The 20068-nt window shown below is 36.4% G+C and overlaps 3 protein-coding genes and 2 pseudogenes across 7 annotated transcripts; 3 read left to right on the top strand and 2 right to left on the bottom strand.

Annotated features, from left to right (window-relative positions):
- Positions 1-235: 235 nt before the first annotated feature.
- Positions 236-4385, top strand: LOC104758374 (uncharacterized). Its single transcript, XM_010481230.3, has 3 exons — positions 236-1215; positions 1727-1855; positions 2461-4385. The coding sequence occupies exons 1-3, from the start codon at positions 757-759 to the stop codon at positions 4066-4068; spliced, it is 2196 nt and encodes a 731-aa protein (XP_010479532.1). The 5' UTR covers positions 236-756; the 3' UTR covers positions 4069-4385.
- Positions 4386-4493: 108 nt separating this feature from the next.
- On the bottom strand, positions 4494-6848 carry LOC104758375 (OVARIAN TUMOR DOMAIN-containing deubiquitinating enzyme 2-like). Of its 4 annotated transcripts, none has more exons than XM_010481233.2 (9): positions 6742-6848; positions 6139-6222; positions 5994-6039; positions 5581-5689; positions 5382-5473; positions 5240-5302; positions 5031-5149; positions 4872-4947; positions 4494-4779 (listed from the first exon to the last, which is right to left on the bottom strand). In XM_010481233.2, the coding sequence occupies exons 2-9, from the start codon at positions 6201-6203 to the stop codon at positions 4723-4725; spliced, it is 627 nt and encodes a 208-aa protein (XP_010479535.1). In that variant the 5' UTR covers positions 6204-6222; positions 6742-6848; the 3' UTR covers positions 4494-4722. The 4 variants fall into 4 exon arrangements, with proteins under 4 accessions (XP_010479535.1, XP_010479533.1, XP_010479534.1 ...); XM_010481231.2 differs by having other exon boundaries at positions 6518-6820; XM_010481232.2 differs by having other exon boundaries at positions 6514-6817.
- Positions 6849-8048: 1200 nt separating this feature from the next.
- Positions 8049-9005, bottom strand: LOC104759919 (AP2/ERF and B3 domain-containing transcription factor At1g50680 pseudogene; annotated as a pseudogene).
- Positions 9006-12992: 3987 nt separating this feature from the next.
- Positions 12993-16425, top strand: LOC104759920 (uncharacterized; annotated as a pseudogene). Its single transcript, XR_015587035.1, has 6 exons — positions 12993-13953; positions 14074-14367; positions 14448-14717; positions 14822-15366; positions 15448-15553; positions 15640-16425. The product of XR_015587035.1 is annotated as an uncharacterized LOC104759920 (transcript).
- Positions 14612-16327, top strand: LOC147924777 (uncharacterized). The gene is made up of 5 exons (XM_087496946.1): positions 14612-14728; positions 14822-15121; positions 15176-15366; positions 15448-15553; positions 15914-16327. The coding sequence occupies exons 1-5, from the start codon at positions 14612-14614 to the stop codon at positions 16325-16327; spliced, it is 1128 nt and encodes a 375-aa protein (XP_087353072.1).
- Positions 16426-20068: the final 3643 nt, after the last annotated feature.

Raw genomic sequence — 20068 nt, forward strand, 5'->3', positions numbered from 1 at the left:
TTATTTATAATTACATAAAATTAAATTAAAACATATAATTGTAATTATAAGAACAGTTTAGGGGTATAAAGGAGTTTTAATCTATTTTCTTAATTTCTGTGAAAAATGTCAGAATGACACTCTTTGTGAAACAGAGGGAGTATAAAACTGCTATGTTAACATCAGACAATACAATATCCCCATTCCACTCTTTTCTTGATACTTATTCTTTTTGTACATACAAAAATTAAAATTAGTAGAATAAATAATATAAACACGTACAACTTTATTCATTTATTGAAACAAAATATTTTTTTAATTAATAAAATCATATATTCCCAACGTCTCTCTGCAACACGCACCACCAAGCTACTGACTAGAGAGTAGAGAGGACCTCTCCCCCCATGTAGTTTAGGGATACGCTCCCACACGCGCTACAACGCGAGTGTATTTTTTCGTTATACGACATCGTTTTAGTCTTATACCGTTGACCAATAATACGCTTCCGTTTTTACAAATATACGTATTCATCTCTCTTACTCATCTTCTTCTCCTCTCTCTCTCTCGTTTCCAGTCACAAGACTCTCGGATACATACAGCAAAGCGAACTCAGAGCTCTCTCTCTATCTCTCTCTTTCTCTGAGTCACGCATTTTTTCGTCTGTGATTCTCGAGCTTTTTTCTTTTTTGGCCCCGAGGTTTTTTGGTCGGTTCTTCACGGTTGGTCTGGAGATATTTTTGTGTGTATGGCGTTGATTGAGTGGTTGAGGAGGAACAGATGAAAGTCACCGGAAAGCCGTATCCGACGGCGACATTACCGCCCTCTGAGTTACAATCGAAGCTATTCACTAACGCTCCAGATCTCAGGGCTATTCAAAGAGTCACTAAACGCAGAGCAAGGAACCCGAGTTTGACTCGTCACCGAAGATCCGGCGCTTCTGGTGGTAGACGAAGCAGACCGGAGACTCCTCTTTTGAAATGGAAGGTTGAGGATCGGAATAAGGAGAGAGGCGGCGGCGTTGTTGAGGACGATGATTACGAGGATGATGGATGCAATAATCATGATAATAATAACAACCAGGTTGAGAGGTCTGAGACTACTCGCCGCAAGGATCGGAAGAAAGTCTCACGGCCTGTTTCTGTTAGGAAACTCGCCGCCGGTCTATGGAGGTTACAAGTACCTGACGCGAGTTCTAGCGGCGGAGAGAGGAAGGGGAAAGAGGGGTTAGGGTTTCAGGTACCTTTTTTTTTTTGGAATCTTATGGGTTTCTTGAGATCCAATAGTAGTTTTTGTGGCTTTAACTTAGGAATTGAAGTGTCTGCACTGTGAGAATGAGGTAGTTGTTATGGATTTAATTGAAGTATTGAGAGATGATAATCTCAATTTATTACCCAATTGCTGATTGCTTAACTTTGAAGTTCAAGTTTCAACAACCACTGCTCTGTGATTACCTTATATCATCTTTTTGTTTCCCTTTCATGATTATATCATCATTAAGCCTACATATGTACAAGTCTAAGTCAGTGGATTCGTGATTAGCATTCATTTGACGTAGTATTTATGATGTAATCCAAACTCGAGTTGATTATTAATCTCGTCAGAGTTCTAATTATAACCATATACAGTATGCAATTAGAGTACTGAGAGCGTTTCTTATTGTTTGTGTGTTTCTCAAACTGCTAGATTTAGTGAAGGATCTGATGATCATTAGCTTTCTTTTTTAAGCTATATTGTTGTTCTCCTGCAGGGAAATGCTGGGTACATGGGTGTTCCGTATCTTTATCACCATAGCGACAAACCTTCTGGTGGTCAAAGCAACAAGATAAGGCAGAATCCTAGCACTATTGCTACGACGAAAAATGGCTTCTTGTGTAAGGTGTGTTTATCTTCTCAATTTTCTTAGTGTATATGATATTAGCTAAACAATAGATGTATGTTGATTGTCAAAAAAAAAAAACAATAGATGTATGTTTACTCTTCCAGAGACTTAGCGCTCATTTACCATAATTGTTGTTGAAATTATATTTCCAGCTCCCCCTAGAGTTTTACCAATTAGGGGTATTCTTATCGTTTGCATACTGGATTGTGAATTTGCTGGTGTTATGATTTCTTTTCGTTTTCAAATCAGATAAATATTCAAATGTAGTATTATAGAAGAGGTCCCAAAAGTTTCTCTTATACCCCCAAGCTGCAGAAAGGAAAAACTTGAATGAGATTGAGAGTACCAATCTGAGAGTCCGAGTTGGTTCTTATCTAATTTATGAGGCCTTGGTCAGTCTTACCTTTTTGGGCAATGAGTTTGATAAAAGCTACGAAGCTTTAATGTACAACTTTTAACTTGGGCATCCTAATGCATGGAACCCTATACATTTCTTCTGTTGGGGGTTTCTTGTTTGATTCCTAGAAGGTTGTTCTTGTGATTATTTTGTGTAAATTCCTTACGGTTTCTTGACCTCAAGTCTTATATTGTTTTTTTGTCAGCTCGAGCCTTCAATGCCATTTCCCCACTCGGCGATGGAGGGGGCGACAAAATGGGATCCTGTCTGCATGGATACAATGGATGAAGTACATCAAATTTATAGCAACATGAAGCGTATTGATCAACAAGTGAATGCTGTGTCATTGGTTTCTTCCCTTGAAGTAGAGCTGGAGGAAGCACATGCTCGCATTGATGATCTTGAGAGCGAGAAGCGATCTCACAAAAAGAAGCTCGAGCAGTTCTTGAGAAAAGTTAGCGAGGAGAGGGCTGCTTGGCGGAGCAGGGAGCATGAGAAGGTCCGAGCAATCATCGATGATATGAAAACTGATATGAACAGGGAGAAGAAAACCCGTCAGAGATTAGAAATCGTGAATCATAAATTAGTCAACGAGCTTGCAGATTCAAAGTTGGCCGTGAAGCGTTACATGCAGGACTATGAAAAGGAAAGGAAGGCAAGAGAATTGATTGAGGAAGTTTGCGATGAACTTGCCAAGGAAATAGGAGAAGATAAAGCTGAGATTGAAGCATTGAAGAGAGAATCCATGAGCCTCAGAGAAGAAGTAGATGATGAAAGAAGAATGCTACAGATGGCTGAGGTCTGGCGTGAGGAACGTGTCCAGATGAAGCTTATTGACGCCAAAGTAGCACTCGAGGAAAGGTACTCACAAATGAACAAGCTTGTAGGAGATTTGGAATCTTTCCTCAGGTCAAGAGATATCGTTACAGATGTCAAAGAGGTGAGAGAGGCGGAGTTGTTAAGAGAAACTGCTGCATCAGTTAATATCCAAGAAATCAAGGAATTTACATATGAGCCTGCAAATCCAGATGATATCTACGCTGTATTCGAAGAAATGAATGGCGGTGAAGCCCATGATAGAGAGATGGAGAAATCTGTTGCTTACAGTCCAATCAGCCACGGTTCTAAAGTTCACACCGTAAGTCCAGATGCCAATTTGAACAACAAGAAAGGTAGACACTCGGATGCTTTTACTCACCAGAATGGCGACATTGAAGAAGATGATAGCGGTTGGGAAACAGTGAGTCACCTCGAAGAACAAGGATCAAGTTACTCACCAGATGGGAGTATTCCTTCTGTGAACAACAACAATCACCATCACCGAGATAGCAACGCCTCGAGTCGTGGTACAGAGTCCTTGGGCAAAGTTTGGGATGAGACAATGACTCCAACCACAGAGATAAGTGAAGTGTGTTCCATCCCAAGACGGTCATCCAAAAAGGTTTCATCGATAGCAAAGCTTTGGAGATCATCAGGTGCAAGCAATGGAGATAGGGATAGCAGCTACAAGGTAATATCAATGGAAGGTATGAATGGAGGAAGGGTTTCAAATGGGAGGAAATCATGCGCGGGAATGGTTTCACCGGATAGAGTCTCGAGTAAAGGCGGATTCAGCCCGATGATGGATTTGGTTGGACAATGGAACTCTTCACCGGAAACTGCAAATCATCCTCATGTAAACCGAGGAGGAATGAAAGGTTGCATAGAATGGCCTAGAGGTGCACAGAAGAGTAGTTTGAAGTCAAAACTCATTGAAGCACGAATCGAGAGCCAAAAGGTTCAGTTGAAGCATGTTCTTAAACAGAAGATTTAGGAGCCGAACCGGTTTTGGTCACAGCTGAACCATATTTTAATACCCGGGGGCACTGCGTGGGGTTCTCTGATCTTTCACCGGTTTCTGATTCTGTATGAAGTAATAATGTTCCGGGGAAGCAGTCAGAGCCAACGAGCAGTTTAGACCGGAGTTTGGATTACGCATGTCATTTGGTCATTAGCAATTAAGCAATGTGTACTCTAATATTATTATCTCATCTCATGGAAGAAAAACCTGTAGCAGAGTAAGAGACGCTAATGTTCCTTAAGAGACTTTGTTCATCAATTTATATGATATAGTTCTTAGTTTCCTGCAAACTCACCAAATTTGCGAAGATGCGCATTTCATTTCGTCATCATGCTTTGCTTCGATCTTTGTTTTTGTTTTGTTATGGTCAAAGGCTAAAAGCAGCTCTGAACTATGTATAGTGGAAATATTCGTTTTCAAATTTTCATGACACTATCGGTGAGACAACAATTGTCCTCTTAGAGAGGATGTAAACAAAGAAAGAAGACAACGTAAGATAATTGTACAACAGACTGGATTTGAATTGTCGACAACAGAAAAAACAAATTAAGCACAGCACATCATTTTTTTGTAATATACTTTTTCCCTTTCTTGGATTTGTATGAAAGAATCAAAACAATCACTCTCTTATTTGTATTCTTGAAAGTTAACATGACCAGTTGCTTGAGCATGCTCCACAGCTTCCTGTTACAGTTTCAATTATATGTTTCAAAATCAAGCTCCATGGTTATTAAAAGCATACCAAATGAAGAACTTAAGGAGATAAAGCAAATGACCTTTTGTCCAATAACTCCAATTTGGCATACACCACAACGCAGAGTGAAGTTTGCAGTATCTGTGTAGCTCCTTTTCCTGAAACAAATAAACCAAGTCACAGGGTTTATTCTTATTTGCTTAAGCCACACAAAACTATGGTTAACACTTATATATAATACCTTTGTTGATCCTTTACTAGATTTACAACAAGCCCTTCGATTGACCCGATGGATCTATCTTTACCAACTGGAAATATAGTCATATCGAAATCTTCCTCAGCTCCTTCAAATGGAGACAACTGGATAATTCACAGCAAGGAAGTATCTGAGCCACCAGTTTTGTAATTCAGTTAAAATTTTCAATGGAGAATATGAATATATCAACTTACAGCGAGAGCATCATAGTGAAGACCATCGTAGATCAGCATAACTCTTTCATTGTAGTTTCTCGTCTGCAAAAGAGAAAACTACTCTTTAATACTTTTGAAGTTTTGTTTCTTTCAGAATTTGTATGTTTGATTTTGATGATACCTGTCCATACAAGTCACACCGACTAGTTTGAATATCGTAAGCTGCAATTTCTCTACCATAATAATCTGCTAATATAGAAAGCTCAATCGCACCTATACAAAAAGTAAACAGAAAGACACTTATCAATACACAATGATGAAACATACAAGCATCAAGCACATGATAGTATGGCGATATTGAACAAATTAGGCAAAGGTACCTCCCCACTTCTCCGGATTGAGAATCCAAGCACAATATTCTTCGTTTTGCTTCCCTAGAAATGCTTCGTTATATTTCTCCTTGTTGCTTGCAACTGCGGTTGCTATCACCTTATCAAAATAGTAGCCAGCTAATGTCTCAGAACTATTTAATAATGATTGGAAAATTCACTAAACGGTTACTGGAAATACTCAATTCATTTGGTAACATTCTCTTGCATAAACCTACCCCAGGCATTGCTACTTTTCGACTGTTAGGAATTGGATATTAACCATATCAAGAATGATTAAAGAAAGGTATAAGTAACCTCTAAGCTTAATGAAGCTGATAACTATAAGGTAAAAGAAGCTAAACATAGAATGCAGATGAACTAACTCTAAAGAGATCAAAGAAGCTAAAGATAAATGAGCAAACCTGTCTCAGCTCAGGAGCTTTTTTTTGGTCCTTGTCCATGACATAGCTGTAGAAGAGAAAGAAACCTTACAGATAAAATAAACACAAGCCTTAAAGGCAAAAATAACTCTATAAACTTCTACTTTAACTCAAAAGAGCTGATTACCCAATTGCGTTGAAGAGACAACTGTTGTCAGATGGAATAACTCTTCTCACAATGATTCCTTCCATGTTAATAACCTCAAACTATCTGCATTCCAATTTCCAAAATCAGCCAAAAGACATTTTTCATATTCCCAATCTTAAGCTATTTCATTTAACCAAGAAACAAATCAAGAGAGAAACAGAAAACAAGATCTTTTTACACAAGAAACAGAGATAATTGGATAAAACAAAAGACTTGATCCGATTTAATCAAACGTAGACTGCAACCAAATCAGATCTATGAATCACAAGAAGGAACCTAAACCAAATAAAAAGCAAAAGGGTACTACAAATTTCGAAACTTTGAAGATATAAAGTTATGATTTTTGAGAAATACCTACCCAGATGAAGATTAAACACCAAACGCAATGAAAGCACCAAAAAAAACAGAGTTGGTTGAAGAAAGAAGGGAAAGAACTAAAAGATTTTAAAGAAAGGAATGGTTTTTAATAAAAAAAAAAATTGGATCCACCACCGAAAGAAGCATAAAGACGTGACGTGTGGTGGGCATTTTCATGGGGTCAGTTCGATAACTAAGGAAGGAAGAAAGGAAGGAAGAACTCACCGGTTGGGCAAACAAAAAGATGTTGTGATTCTGAGAAATTGAAACAAACAAAAATGCAAAATGTTGTGTGAGGTGTGTCATCATGATGTCTCGCCATTATTATAATATAAGCCAATGATTAGTTTTTTTTTTGGTTTTTACTTTACGGCGTCATTCTCCTTCTTATGGAAAACAACAGTACAACACAACCAAGATCAAATAATTTTTTTGCTACATATTTTCTAAAAACAATTTCTGATGATTTATTTTATTTAAATATTATTAAAAAACAACACCAGATATTGAATTTAGAGAAAATTCGCTATCGATTTTTTTTTTTTTTTAAACTACTGAATTTAGAGAAAATTCAATTTAGTATTTTAAGATTTCTTCTGTTTTTTTTTTTTCTCCCACACTAATTACAGAGAACCCTAAAAGTTTGAAGAAATCAACAATGGTTAGTAAAAAACTCTAGCTTGATTTTTAAAGCTATATATATTTTCGTTATTTTTCCTCTTGTCAGCTATTTCTTTCAATATTTTGTTTGATTCGTATTTATTAGCTCTTTTGTCTCCACTGATGAAAATATTAGCAATTTGTTATAGATTTGTCTCACAAGGCCAAGAGATTCGTTTTCATGATTAATCTAGTATTTCTTGGTTAACTATACGAATCTATCTGTTTGTTTGTGTTTCTGTTCTGTTTTCATGAGTCTATAGATGATTAACATGGTCATCTAATCATCTTGGATATATTGATAATGGTAGAAACCAGTTTGTTCTAGATTCTTTTTTACGTATATATAGACTACTAACCTAGGTGCAAAGAATGATTAACTTTTTAAGAAAAAGGCTTGTAATTATCTCATGATCCCGATTAAGTTATTGTTCTGGTTATGACCTGCACTGTGTAGGAGAAAACAACGAGAAGTCCCCTTGCTTCATTTGTTTAATATCTATTAATTTCAAGTGGTTCACAAGAAAACTGCTACTTGTTTGTGCTTTTATCTCAGTCAAAGATCGAAGATAAGCTAGTTCCGCAACATCCGCGAGACCATCAAGGTACAAAAAGCTACTCAGACTCTTTTTATGAGTCAAAGAGAGTTCAAAGAGAGTTCTAGTCTTGTCTTACTCTTTTTTGTTTTCATTAAAAACAGATGATATGATATGATTTCATTAAAAACGATGATATGATTTTAAAGAGAGTAATTGTTACCAACTGAATCAGTATTGTATTATATTAGTTACTAAATCTTTTAAAAGTGTTACAGTTCAACAATTAAAATTCATTATTTCAAATCTAAACAGAAAGAAGAAGAAAAATCTCTACTAAGAACATTGGATCCGTACACCAAACAGCATAAAGCTTCCTGTGTTCTCCTCTGTTTTGGTTTCTTCATCTTTTAACTTGGAGCTCACGAATTTTTCAGTTTTCATTCCTTCCTCATGAACCGTCATGTTTGCTTCCTCAGGGACCACGGAACCGTTGTCGGAAGAGTAATGAACATCAATCATCAAGAAGTGCTTGATTTGACCTTCTAATGTCTTAACATGCCAAGTGTAAAAGCTGATGACATCCTTGTCCTTGAGTTTCTTCTCCCTCACGAAACTCTTCCAACCGCTGGTGATGACAAAGCTCTGGCTACTTTTCCAGTAACAATACCTAAATTTCCATTGTCTCATTGTTCTGTCGTAAAACACAATCTCCACACCTTCCACTATTTCACCCTCTTCTTCTTTCTCCTTGTTGCTTATGGAAGGCATATAGTTCACAGCGTGCCTCTTAGGTATCACAAGCCTATTCAGTTTCCCTACATCGCTCGGTGTCAACTCCTTCTGAAAAAGCTCTGTGCGAGAGAAACCCTTGTTCGATTCTTCTCCTCTGAGAAAATCTCTGAATTTTTGTTGGTAAGATCCTTCTCTGATCATGTTCAACAAAGATTCTGTTGTGAAGCGATCTTGGAATTCCGGTTCGTGTATCGTGACATCAGACCGAGGGAAGTTCCGGTACGAGTTGACATCGGAGCGTCCAAGTTTGATGGATGCGCTATCGTAAGCCATGGCCGCTTCGACAGCGGATTTGAAAGTTCCAAGCCAAAACCTTTTGTGGTCTGTGTAGATCTGAACCCCCCAATGACCGTTCTGCAGTTGAACCACTCCTTTGTACTTGACTTTGCCTCGAACGGGAACCGTCTTTGTAGCAGACGCAACCACTTGGGCTTTTTCTGGTTCGTCATTAAGTCTCATGCGTTTCTTGGGTGGCAAGCAAGTTTCGGTCTCTGTCATTGCGTCGTACGTCGTTAATTGAAAATATTAGAGAGAGATATCAGAAGCGAAACAAAACGATCAAGAGAAACAATGAGTTACAGGGAGCGATTCTATTATGTTTATTGTTTCTTATTGTTGAGTATTTATAAAGTTTTGATTTTCCATTTTTCTTTTGTTGTAAATATGGATTTTCCATTTGTTGTCGGTCTATTCACTTTTTTATATAATCTTGTTGTGCAAAACAAAAAGGAAATACATGAGATCAGAGCGGCAGGAAAATCTCAAGTAAATTAGGGTTTTGATGTTTACAAAACGTTTCTCATCTCATGCGGTTGTGTATTTTTTTTTCTTCTTCCCTTTATTTAATTTGTTTTTAATTGATTCTTCTCAATAAGTCAACTTAAAAAAAAAAAAAAGATAAATCAAAAAATAAGATTCTATGTAAAAACCTAGAAATTTTAGCTAATTTTGAGAAGGGGAAAGAAAGTAAATACCCAACAAATTAACGTACTATCAGTTTCTCTCATCCTTTGAGATCGAGAGAGAGAAACAGAATTGTAAAATAATTTCATTCAAGTGTTAATAAACTGTACACAAGTTCTTAAATACATGAACTAGACCGAAACTAATCTAAACCAATTTAAACCAATCTAGTCTAATCCACATATGATATCTAGCTAATACTCTTGGACATGAATAACTCCACATGTGTAAGTCTTCCATAACCTCCTTAGTCCTTAACGACAAAAGCGTTTATGTGAACTTGAGGGATATGTGACTGAGAACAAAATCAAATCTGGTGGTCTTGGTCTTGAGACGCTTCTTGTCCAATAAAGCAACTACCATCACCAAGAGGCAACAAGGTTAAAAGGTCTCTTGAATAACACCATTCCACAATGATCACTATCAGCTCCCCCTGTCTTGGAACACAGCTTGACTAACAGGAACACATTTTGAAGGAAACAATGATCAACAACACCTCAACACCTCTTTTTTTCCAAACATTTCCCTTATTCCAGATTCTTTTAAAGTATATAGACTACTAACCTAGGTGCAAATAAAGATTAACTTTTTAATTACGAAAGGCACTTTTGGGAACTTAACGACGTATCAAGCAGAACAAGGCACAGTTTGTTGTAATTATCTCATGATCCCGATTAAGTTATTATTCTGGTTAACCTGATCCCGATTAAGTTATTGTTCTGATTAACCTGCACTGTCACTACAAGAAATATGTGTATTCTTAGCACACGAAAAACACTATTATATCGTTTTGATGGCGATTTCGTAAACGGTGTCTTTGCCGCTAATAATTCTCTCTCTATAATAGCGGTATGTTATCAATATATTAAGTTTATTAGTAGCATTTTTTATTTGCCACATTATAATTAATATTAGCCAAATATTTGTATTATGATTTTGTCAATTGTAACTATATATTGTTGCTATAATACATTTTCACGCCAGCTTGATTATGCTCAAATCCATAATTAATACATATATTATATACAGCTTTTGCAAAAAAAAAAAAAAATACAAATAAAACTTTATAGAAACTTCAAAATACAATACATATCATCTTGAGCATTTCCAACTACAATACACTACATACATTACAAGTCTCAAACTAAGTCTTAACCTAACATTAGACGTGCCACATTCAACAAAAACATGAACCTAGATCCTCTTCTTGTTGTCTTCAAATGCCTTAGCCAAGTTACTAAATCTTACGCTGACATATCTCTCAATGTGCTCCACCAATTATTCTCTCACAATCACTGCTCTTGTTGGTTTATTATAACAATATTGAGTAGCCGCACCAAAACCTTTGTAAGTTATAATCTACAAAAAGAAAGCAAAAATAGATTCATGTATATATAGAAACACTAATCACACAAGCAGAGAATGTGTGTCCGTCTCTCTCTTCATGCCAACAACCTCCATTGTTGATTGTGCATCTCCATGGTCTGCTTGCTGCAATGCAAACACCAAATAAGTATAAATTGTGATCCAACAGAAGCACAACAACGAAATCAAAGTGTAAACAGTTTCTAAGCAACAGTCAAAATCTTACCTTTCTACCATTAGCATGTGAAGTTGTAGGAGTTTCAGCACAATTATACAAAATATTTAAACTCCACACAGTCACACACTGCAAAAAGTACTGTAAAAGAACAAACATACCTGTGTTTGCAGATCATCTCCCGTGACAATGTTACCGATACTATGAAGCGCAGGAATAAGCACATATGGTGATGGATGCCTAACACATAATATTCATTATACAAAAAAAAACAATGAACTCTTGGGACTTGAAACTCACTGGAGAAGCTCGATGAGTCGAGAAACAACACCTGTATCAAAGCTCTCTGACCAAGGACAAGATCTCTGCACCGTGGAGAATCACCATCAACATTCCCTAATGCTCAAACAGCCTTACACATGAACAGATCAAGAAAATAAATTTTAGTACATGTTTGCTCCGGAAAACAAACACAAGTTTACCAGATACTCTGTCAAGAGCAAAAACCATTGACAAATATCTTACCTGCTCATGGGCATCATCACTTTGAGAAGTCAATAGTTGGACAAAAATCGGAACAGCACCATGTTCAATGACCACATAAAAATGTTGACGTTTGATTTTTGGTGGTGTGATGTGTTTGATGTCTCGCCATTATTATAAGCCAATGACTTAGATTTTTTGCTTTTACGGCGTCATTCTCCTCCTTACGGAAGACAACACAACCAAGATCAAATAATTTCCTTTATCAAAAAAAAAAAAAAAAAAAAAAATCAAATAATTTCCTTTTTCATTTTTGCTAAATATATATATACTTTTAGATGATTTTACTTGTGTTATTTTCTTTAAAAATTATGAATAACAAAACCAGGTACTGAATTTAGAAAAAAATATATATTGATTTAATTTTTTTTTTAACTACTGAATTTAGAGAAAATTAAATTTAGTACTTAAGATTTCTTCTGTTCTTTTTTTCTCTGTCACCAAAAAATAAAATTCCAAAGGCAAATAGAAGATAGCTTAACAAAAAAAAAAACAGCTAATTTATATTTTTAAATTTAGTGAAAATAAACCAGATTGACATAAATTTGGAAAAAATTGCTCGATTGACACCCTCTCGTAGGAAAAAACTAGAATGACACAATATTGTGTTTAAATGCCAAAAGCCCAATTTTGTTACTTACAAAAAAAAAAACGAAACAGAAAATAAAAATGAAGAGATAAATTCTGTTAAATCAAAACAAAAACCCGACATTCGTTTTTTTTAATAAATCGAAACTTTGTTTCTTCCACCGGCGAAGAAGAGGTTTTACAGTCCAGAAAAAAATTGATCTATCGTCATCTTCTGCCAGCGAATAAGAAGTGTAATCACCGGTGTTTACTGTTCCAGCCAGATATAGATGCCGTTGTAGTTGGGTCGTTAATTCCGGCGGCAAAATAAGAACCCTAGTGGTTTCGGTGGTGGTTGATTTTCTCCGGCGGTGAGTGTTATAATGGATTATTAGAGTATAAAACAGAATTGTTATTTGCAATTGTAGATTAACCATGTGTTTGTTTTGGGTCTTGTTCTTCAATAGTTTCGGTGGATCTTCAAAACCATCGGTGGGTGTCTCTTCATAAATCCGGTTAGGCTTTTTGTCTATTATGATATGAGTTTGTCTCCAATTATCCATTTTTTTTTAGGTCTTGAGTTATTGCATGCTTTGGTCTTGAATTTATTTATTTATTTTTTTTTTTTTTTTGTTCAATTTTGAGATATTGCTTATCGGATTCTCTTTTGACGCCTTTATCTTAACTGTTGTGTTCATTAGATTCTCTTTGATTCCTATAAATGAGAGATTTGTTTTTTTTTTTTGGATTAGAAGTATCTAACAATTTTGTGTTACCTAAATGAGAGATTTGTTTCATCGTTGTGTTTTACCTAAATGAGAATTGTGTTACCTAAAAATGAGAGATTCTCTTTGATTCCTATAAATCTCATACCTTCCTACATTTATAGGAGGAATGTAGGAGATTTGTTACCTAAATGAGAGATTTGTGTTACCTTTTCCTATCATTTGATGCTTTTTTTTAGTATGTTTAGGAATGGCATCTTCGAGCAATAGCATCAAATATCCTCCTCTACTTTATGAAGAAGGGAAATCGCCTCTCCAATATAGGAGCATGAACCACAATTGTTTTGTGTCCAAAATTGGGATTTTGAAAGAAGGATTAGGGGTGGACGTGTGGGATAAATTGAAGGAATCATCTCTTGGAGTGTTTATAAAGTTTGCTGAATTGGAATACACATGGGCTGCGCAGAGAGTTCATTTTCTACTCACACATCAACTAAGAATCAACAACTTTCATGAGGTTTGGTCTTTGATTGATGGTAGGCCAATTAGATTTTCTTTAAATGAGTTTGCGGAGATAACAAGCTTAAATTGTGATGCATTTGACCTTTCAGACAACTTTGATGTTGATCACCATGATTTCTGGAAAGAAATGAAAATACAAACAACCATCAATGGTCCTATGTGGAGTGAGTTGCTTAAGGTGATTAATTTTTGCAAAACATGGCATGTTGATAAGAAGTTGATGGTTGGTAGGTTATGTCTATTGTCAGTATGCGTACATGGAATTCATCATACATCTAGAATCCCGTTGGCGACCGCTAAAAGAGTTTTAGATCCAGTCGCTTTTGAAAAACATCCATGGGGTCGGGTGGCTTTTAGTAGTCTAGTGAATTCTGTTAAGACTGTTGACTACGATAAAGATTCATACACCATACACGGATGTGTTCATGCTATGTTGATTTGGCTGTATGAGAGTGTTACTGGAATAGGAGAAAGTTATGGGTTTAGAAGGACAGAAATGACTGGTGTTCCACTTGATTGGCGATCATCTTGAAAGCGTATCAACTTCACAGACTTCATCAAAAAAGAGAAGGAGTTGCACGGACAGGTTAGTAATGGTGCTAGTTTGTGACAATTTTTTTTTAAAAAAATACTTTTGACATGTTGTTAGAATTTGTGTGAATTTAAAGTTATTACCAGCGCTAATAACTTTATTCATTGCTTGTAGGTTCGTGTTAGGCATATGGTTCATGTTTCAGAGGAAAACATATATCCTCTATGGTTAGACGCATATGAGAATACAGATCCACACCTAGACGAGCTAATCAAAGATCTCATTAATAACCGTTTGTCTCTAGATGCTTGGAGTTGTGTCAAAACAGTTGGTATAAGTTCAAAAAAGAAGAAAAGAAGTGTTGAAGCTGATAAGGAGAATGACGATAGTAGAACCAATCCTAAAAAAAAGAGATTGACAGATAGTGATCCTAAATATGAACAAGGAGAAAATGTTACCAACATGGAGGTAAGGTTTTGTTATCCTTCAATTAACTTGATTACTATTTTTCTTTCTCTATTATGATATTAACAAAGAAGTTATTGCAGGATGCTAAAGATGAGAAGAAATTTTCTTTTGATGTTTGGAGGGCGATTGAAAAACTGAACGAGACTATTTCTAACTTGGGCAACTCCCTCAACAGTCGAATGGATGCTTTGGAGAGAAAACTTGAAACATTTGTTGAAAAAAAATGATTGTGTTGGAAGAGAAGATGAGTGAGAGGATTAAAGCAGTGGAGAAAGAAAGAAAAGAGGCTAAAGACGCTGATACACCAAACGATGCCACTTTGCACACCATTGAAGATGATGAGAGAACAAGTAAATCACATGTATGTTACATTGTTGCTGTATAGTATGATTTTTTTTTTTGCATCACGTTATTATTATTTCTTTTTTGTGTGGAATGTTCTGTTTGGTTGCAGTCATGGATTGTTGAGATGAAGCAGACATCACATGATGAATTTCTAGTTCAAAGGGCAGTGAGGAAGGTATACACTGTCAACAATAAGAGGAAGAAAGAAGAAGATGAGATATCAGAGAATCTTCCTCTCTTTGAAAAGAAGGAATCTGTTAAGGTTGAGAAGAAGAAAACTTCCAAGAAAAAGAAGAGAAATGGTCTTAGCTCTTACGATCTTGAAGATATTACTACCCAAGTTCAGAAGGCTAAGTTGAAAATAGCTTCCAGTTCTGAAGACACATGGTCCAACCAGGAGGATAAGTTGGCTAGTAAAAAAATTGAGGTGACACTAAAAATCCTTGGATAAGCTTTAACGAAGTTGGATGGACCTGGACCTTCGAAGCAGCAAAGATACGTGCCACAATTGGCTGAATCGCTGAAGTTCCCTTACCTTGGTAACTCGACAGTCAAGCGTATCATTACAGAGGGTGATACTGTGTTATTTGATCATCTTAAGCCTGTAGATGATGAGAAACATCAGAGACTTCTGAATTTTCTCAGCCTTGATAAGTATACTTCAACAACTCTGAATAGTTTGTAAAAGTTACTATCATCATCTATATATGTACTAACTAATTATTTCATTCACAGGGAAGAACCACTTAGCACCAGCAACACAACTGTGAGACTCTATTGGAAAATTATGACTCCAAGGAAACATTGGCCAAGCGATGACTATGGATGGTTGACAGACCATGTAAGTAAATTTTTGCTTATTGTTGTACAACTGATTTAATCACTACTATTATTTTCCTTATTCTAGTTATGTGTTTTTGAATGTAGCACATAGGTTGCTCAATGGCTATGTTTCGGAGAAGATATATGCGTGAGCCTTGTCCGTATCCTAAACAACGCATAACCTTCTTAGACCAATATCTGATCAGAACATTGCGGAATGACTACAAACAGTTTGATATGGGATTCCTATGTGAAACACGTTTATGGTGAATTTCCAGAGTCAGCTACATAAAATAAGTGGTGGATTTATGTTGATAACTTATACTCTTGTCTCTTTGTCAATGAAAACCATTGGGTGGCTCTGGATATTGACTTGCAGGGTAAGAAGATTCACATCTATGATAGCATCCCAAGCTTGGTGAGTGACGATAACATGTCTATTTACTGTTTGCCTTTACGGCGAATGATCCCAACGATGTTAAGTGACATGATTCTTGAGATGATTCGTAAAAAGAGTAAAGCAATGTTGAAATTGAGAAGAGTGAAGAAGAACATCCCTCGGAATGAAAATCCGTGTGATTGTGGTATGTACGCTCTAAAGTATATTGAATGTTTAGCTCTTGGAAAGACATTTAAAGGGCTTTGTGACGAGAACATGTTGGCTCTTTGGATTAAGCTTGCAGCAGAATTCTATGAAGAAGTCGGAGAACTAGCCATACCACCGAATATGTCTGATTCATATCCTCGAGCTAAATATATCAAAATCCCTTCTCTTATTGATGAGTCCTTGTAGACTATTTTGTGTCATTGTCTCAGTTTTTTTAATAACATTGTCATTGTAGACTATTCTTGTTTTGCATGTGAATGACTACGTTCTTGTTTCACGTGAAATTATCTAATGTTTTTAGGTTTACTAGTGGTACACTCGTAATTATAATATGAACTTACTACATTGTATTGGCAGTATTTAAAAGAAAGAGTGTTCTATATCAATATAATACATGTCTTACGATTTAAAAAGAAGTGGAGAATATAAAAGAACTTGGATTTAAAAGAGTTCTATGTCAATGAAAGCATCATCATTCTCAACAAGAATTGAAAAAGATGTGGAGAAGATAAATAACTTGGATTTTATAGAGTACATGTCTTATGATTGTGTCCTACTTAGTTGCAATAGTTACCGCATGTGTACAGTTTTCTTGGCTTCTTCTTTTCCATGGCAATTTCCAATGCGGATTTAATTCTTAAATTTTTTGACCTTCCTGGTTGTTGTTTAGGGATTGGTGCTAAACATACCTTCGTTATCACATGTCCAGGAACAGATTTATCAAACTCCCTTGGCACGATGGCATTTGCGTAGGAAGTGTACACATAGTTTTTGCGATAATAAGGATGACTCACTGAAATACGAGAGATGTTTCTGTATTCACCGGCCGCAATTGCGTGTGCACAAGGGAGTTTCTCCAAGTCAAATCTGCGACACATACACTTTTTATCTCTCAAATTGACAACATGCAAGATGTTCCACTTGTTACTTGTACTTAGTGTGCGTCGATATCTTGGACAATAAGTAACTTAGCATAGTCCACACGACCCTAGGCCTGGGCATTCGGGTACCCGTTCAGGTTCGGGTCGGATATTTTGGATTTTCAGGTATTTCGGTAGAAGGGTCCTAGACCTATTCTGGTATTTCTAGTATTCGGATCGGATTTCGGATAAACATCCATCGGATTCGGGTCGGGTTCTGATTTTAGGCAATACTCGAAATATATTTCAGATTTGAGTTCGGTTTTGATTATTTACATTTTAAGCTTAACAAAATACTCGAATTGAGTCCGAATTTCAAATATATCTGAATTCAAATCTAACCAACTATGATATTAAAGGTGAAGAAAAGGTATGACAATGTTCTATTTGTTTTGCATTTCTTCTTCTTGAAAACGTTTATTGTTTAAAATGTTCTATTTGTTTTGCATTTTTTCTTCTTTGTGATTTTAATATATAGAAACAATATTTTGGTATCTAGAGTTCATGTGTATGGAATAAAAAATACAATTAAGTCTCTACAAAATAATTAAATTCTCTCGTATCTAAATTCTTTAAAAACAAAAAAAAAGTTGTACATAGTAATATATAAATACAGGAGGTTTCAGAATTAGTCAAAGATATTAAAATGGCACAGTGGTTATAATGCATCCACTAAATGCTTTAGGTGATGGGTTTGAACCCCACTAGTGACTATTTTACACTATGTTTGGGTTAATTTGGGTATCGGTTCGGATATCGGATAATACCCGATCGGCTTCGGGTATCCGATCTCAATAAATCCTAGACCCATTCGGGTATTTTAAAATTTAGGATACGGGTTCGGGTCGAGTTTTTTGGATCGGGTTCGGGTCTTATTTTTGGGTTCGGGTATTTTGTCCAGGGTGAGAGAGATGTTTCTGTATTCACCGGCCGCAATTGTGTGTGCACAAGGGAGTTTCTCCAAGTCAAATCTGCGACACATACACTTTTTATCTCTCAAATTGACAACATGCAAAGATGTTCCACTTGTTACTTGTACTTGGTGTGCGTCGATATCTTGGACAGTAAGTAACTTAGCATAGTCCACACGACTCTATAAAATAATAGCCACTTTCTATTTGAAAAATAGATATATAACATCAACATTTGTTTGAAATGATGAAAGAATAAACCTGGAGAATTTTCTCTACACCACGTGTCAAATCTGTTGTCATCTTTAATGCATCACTCCTTCTATCTGAAAACTACATAGTCATCATGGACCTTATTTCTTCCAATAGTTGTACAATAGGAAAACTCCTAGCATGTGACATGACCTTATTCATTGATTCTGCAATGTTGCTAGTAAACAAGTTGTACCTATCACCTGAGAAATGTACAAGAGTCCACATACGCACATCAGCCCTTACGAGGTACTCATGTAGTGCTGGATTCATGGCTTATATCTGATCAAATGTGGTTTGAAAGTCGATGTCTGAAAGCATTTGCCGCCTTTTTAACCAAAGCAAATTCTGCTCGACCTTTAAACCGGACCAAAATATTCTTGTACATATGGTATATACATATTTTCCTACTAGACTTCGGATAAACCTTTTTAATAGCTTTCCCAATTGATTTGTACCTATCAGAAATAATGGAAAGGCTTTCATCATCTGGTATCACACAACTGAGTTGCTTGAAAAACCATTCCCATGATTCATCATTCTCTGTATCAACCACAGCGAAAGCAATTGGAAAAAATCTGAAAATTGCCATCTTGAGCTGTTGCTGTCAGAAGTGTCCTATGTATTTTCCCTGTAAAAAATTACCATCCACAACAACCACTTTCCTCAAGAATGTAAATCCCTGTATGCTTGCACCAAATGCTAGAAAACAATACTTAAATCTTTGAGCTTCATCAACTTCAAATTGTGTAAAAGTTCTGGGATTTGCCCTTTTAATCATATACAAATATCTAGGAAGTGTAAGTTTAGAAAGAACAAAGTGATTTCTTGTGTAACAAGTAGTGATAGAACAAAGTGAAGAAGTGTAAAGGAGTATGAAGAGTGTAAAGAGAAATCGGAAGTGTTGAGTGTAATGGAGAAAGAGAATTCTCTCTTCTTACTTGATTTAGATCCTAGGTACAAACTAAATATAGACATAATACATACAGAATATTCTCTACAAGATGCTATGCACAATTTACATTGTTGAGAGCGACATCTCTTCCTTAACACAACATGTGACTCTTGTTTGAATTCTTTGGCTCCCACTTGCTTGATCTCGACAACGGCTCTATAGAGAAGGATCTAGATGTTATGTGACCGTTGGGGCTTCTATTCATGGACTGGACTCGTTGAACCTCTTAGTTGTACGAATGGCCCATCTCAAATGTTGTACGGACGTACGGACGTACGGACAGTGTGTGTGTGAGTTCTCATACTCCCCCTCAAGATCGATCGATCAAGATCATCGATTAAGCTTGGACTCACGAACACCCACCTCATTAAAAACCTTAGTATAGAAAACCACATGGGAAAAACTATACATAAGGGAAAAAGAGTGTAGGTGTCATGCTAGGGAACCTCATGGAAGAGTGAGGTCTTTAAGACCAAGTTTTGAATGAATATACTCACACACTTGTGGGCTGGCTGCTTTGGTGAGTACGTCGGCTAACTGTTCTGAGCTTTCGGTGTAGCATGGAAGAATCACTCCAAGTTGAACTTGTTCTCGAACCTTGTGACAATCGACTTCAATGTGCTTTGTCCTCTCGTGAAACACTGAATTGGAGGCGATGTGAATGGCTGCTTCGTTATCACAATGCATCGTGATTGGCTTTGATGATTCTACTCCAAGATCTTTTAGTAGCGCTTTAAGCCACATTAGTTCGGTAGTTAGCTTCCTCATGGCCCTATACTCGGATTCAGCGCTTGATAGTGAGACCACCTTTTGTTTCTTGCTTTTCCATGTGACTAGGTTGCCTCCTAGGAAGGTGCAGTAGCCTGTGGTGGAGCGGCGGTCTTCACGG

This window comes from Camelina sativa, chromosome 17 (genome assembly GCF_030686135.1).
Source record: "Camelina sativa cultivar CO46 ecotype springtype chromosome 17, ASM3068613v1".
Taxonomy (NCBI): Eukaryota; Viridiplantae; Streptophyta; class Magnoliopsida; order Brassicales; family Brassicaceae; genus Camelina; species Camelina sativa.

Excerpts from the sequence above, each read along its gene's own strand:
- LOC104758374 (XM_010481230.3), top strand. The coding sequence starts at position 757 with ATGAAAGTCACCGGAAAGCCGTATCCGACGGCGACATTACCGCCCTCT. Across the intron at positions 1,216-1,726 it reads AAGAGGGGTTAGGGTTTCAG|GGAAATGCTGGGTACATGGG; the intron begins GTACCTTTTTTT and ends GTTCTCCTGCAG. Across the intron at positions 1,856-2,460 it reads AAAATGGCTTCTTGTGTAAG|CTCGAGCCTTCAATGCCATT; the intron begins GTGTGTTTATCT and ends TTTTTTTGTCAG.
- LOC104758375 (XM_010481233.2), bottom strand. The coding sequence starts at position 6,203 with ATGGAAGGAATCATTGTGAGAAGAGTTATTCCATCTGACAACAGTTGT. Across the intron at positions 4,948-5,030 it reads CTAGTAAAGGATCAACAAAG|GAAAAGGAGCTACACAGATA; the intron begins GTATTATATATA and ends TATTTGTTTCAG. Across the intron at positions 4,780-4,871 it reads TTGGAGTTATTGGACAAAAG|GAAGCTGTGGAGCATGCTCA; the intron begins GTCATTTGCTTT and ends AAACTGTAACAG.
- LOC147924777 (XM_087496946.1), top strand. The coding sequence starts at position 14,612 with ATGAGTGAGAGGATTAAAGCAGTGGAGAAAGAAAGAAAAGAGGCTAAA. Across the intron at positions 15,122-15,175 it reads CCAACCAGGAGGATAAGTTG|TTGGATGGACCTGGACCTTC; the intron begins GCTAGTAAAAAA and ends GCTTTAACGAAG. Across the intron at positions 15,554-15,913 it reads ATGGATGGTTGACAGACCAT|GGTAAGAAGATTCACATCTA; the intron begins GTAAGTAAATTT and ends ATTGACTTGCAG.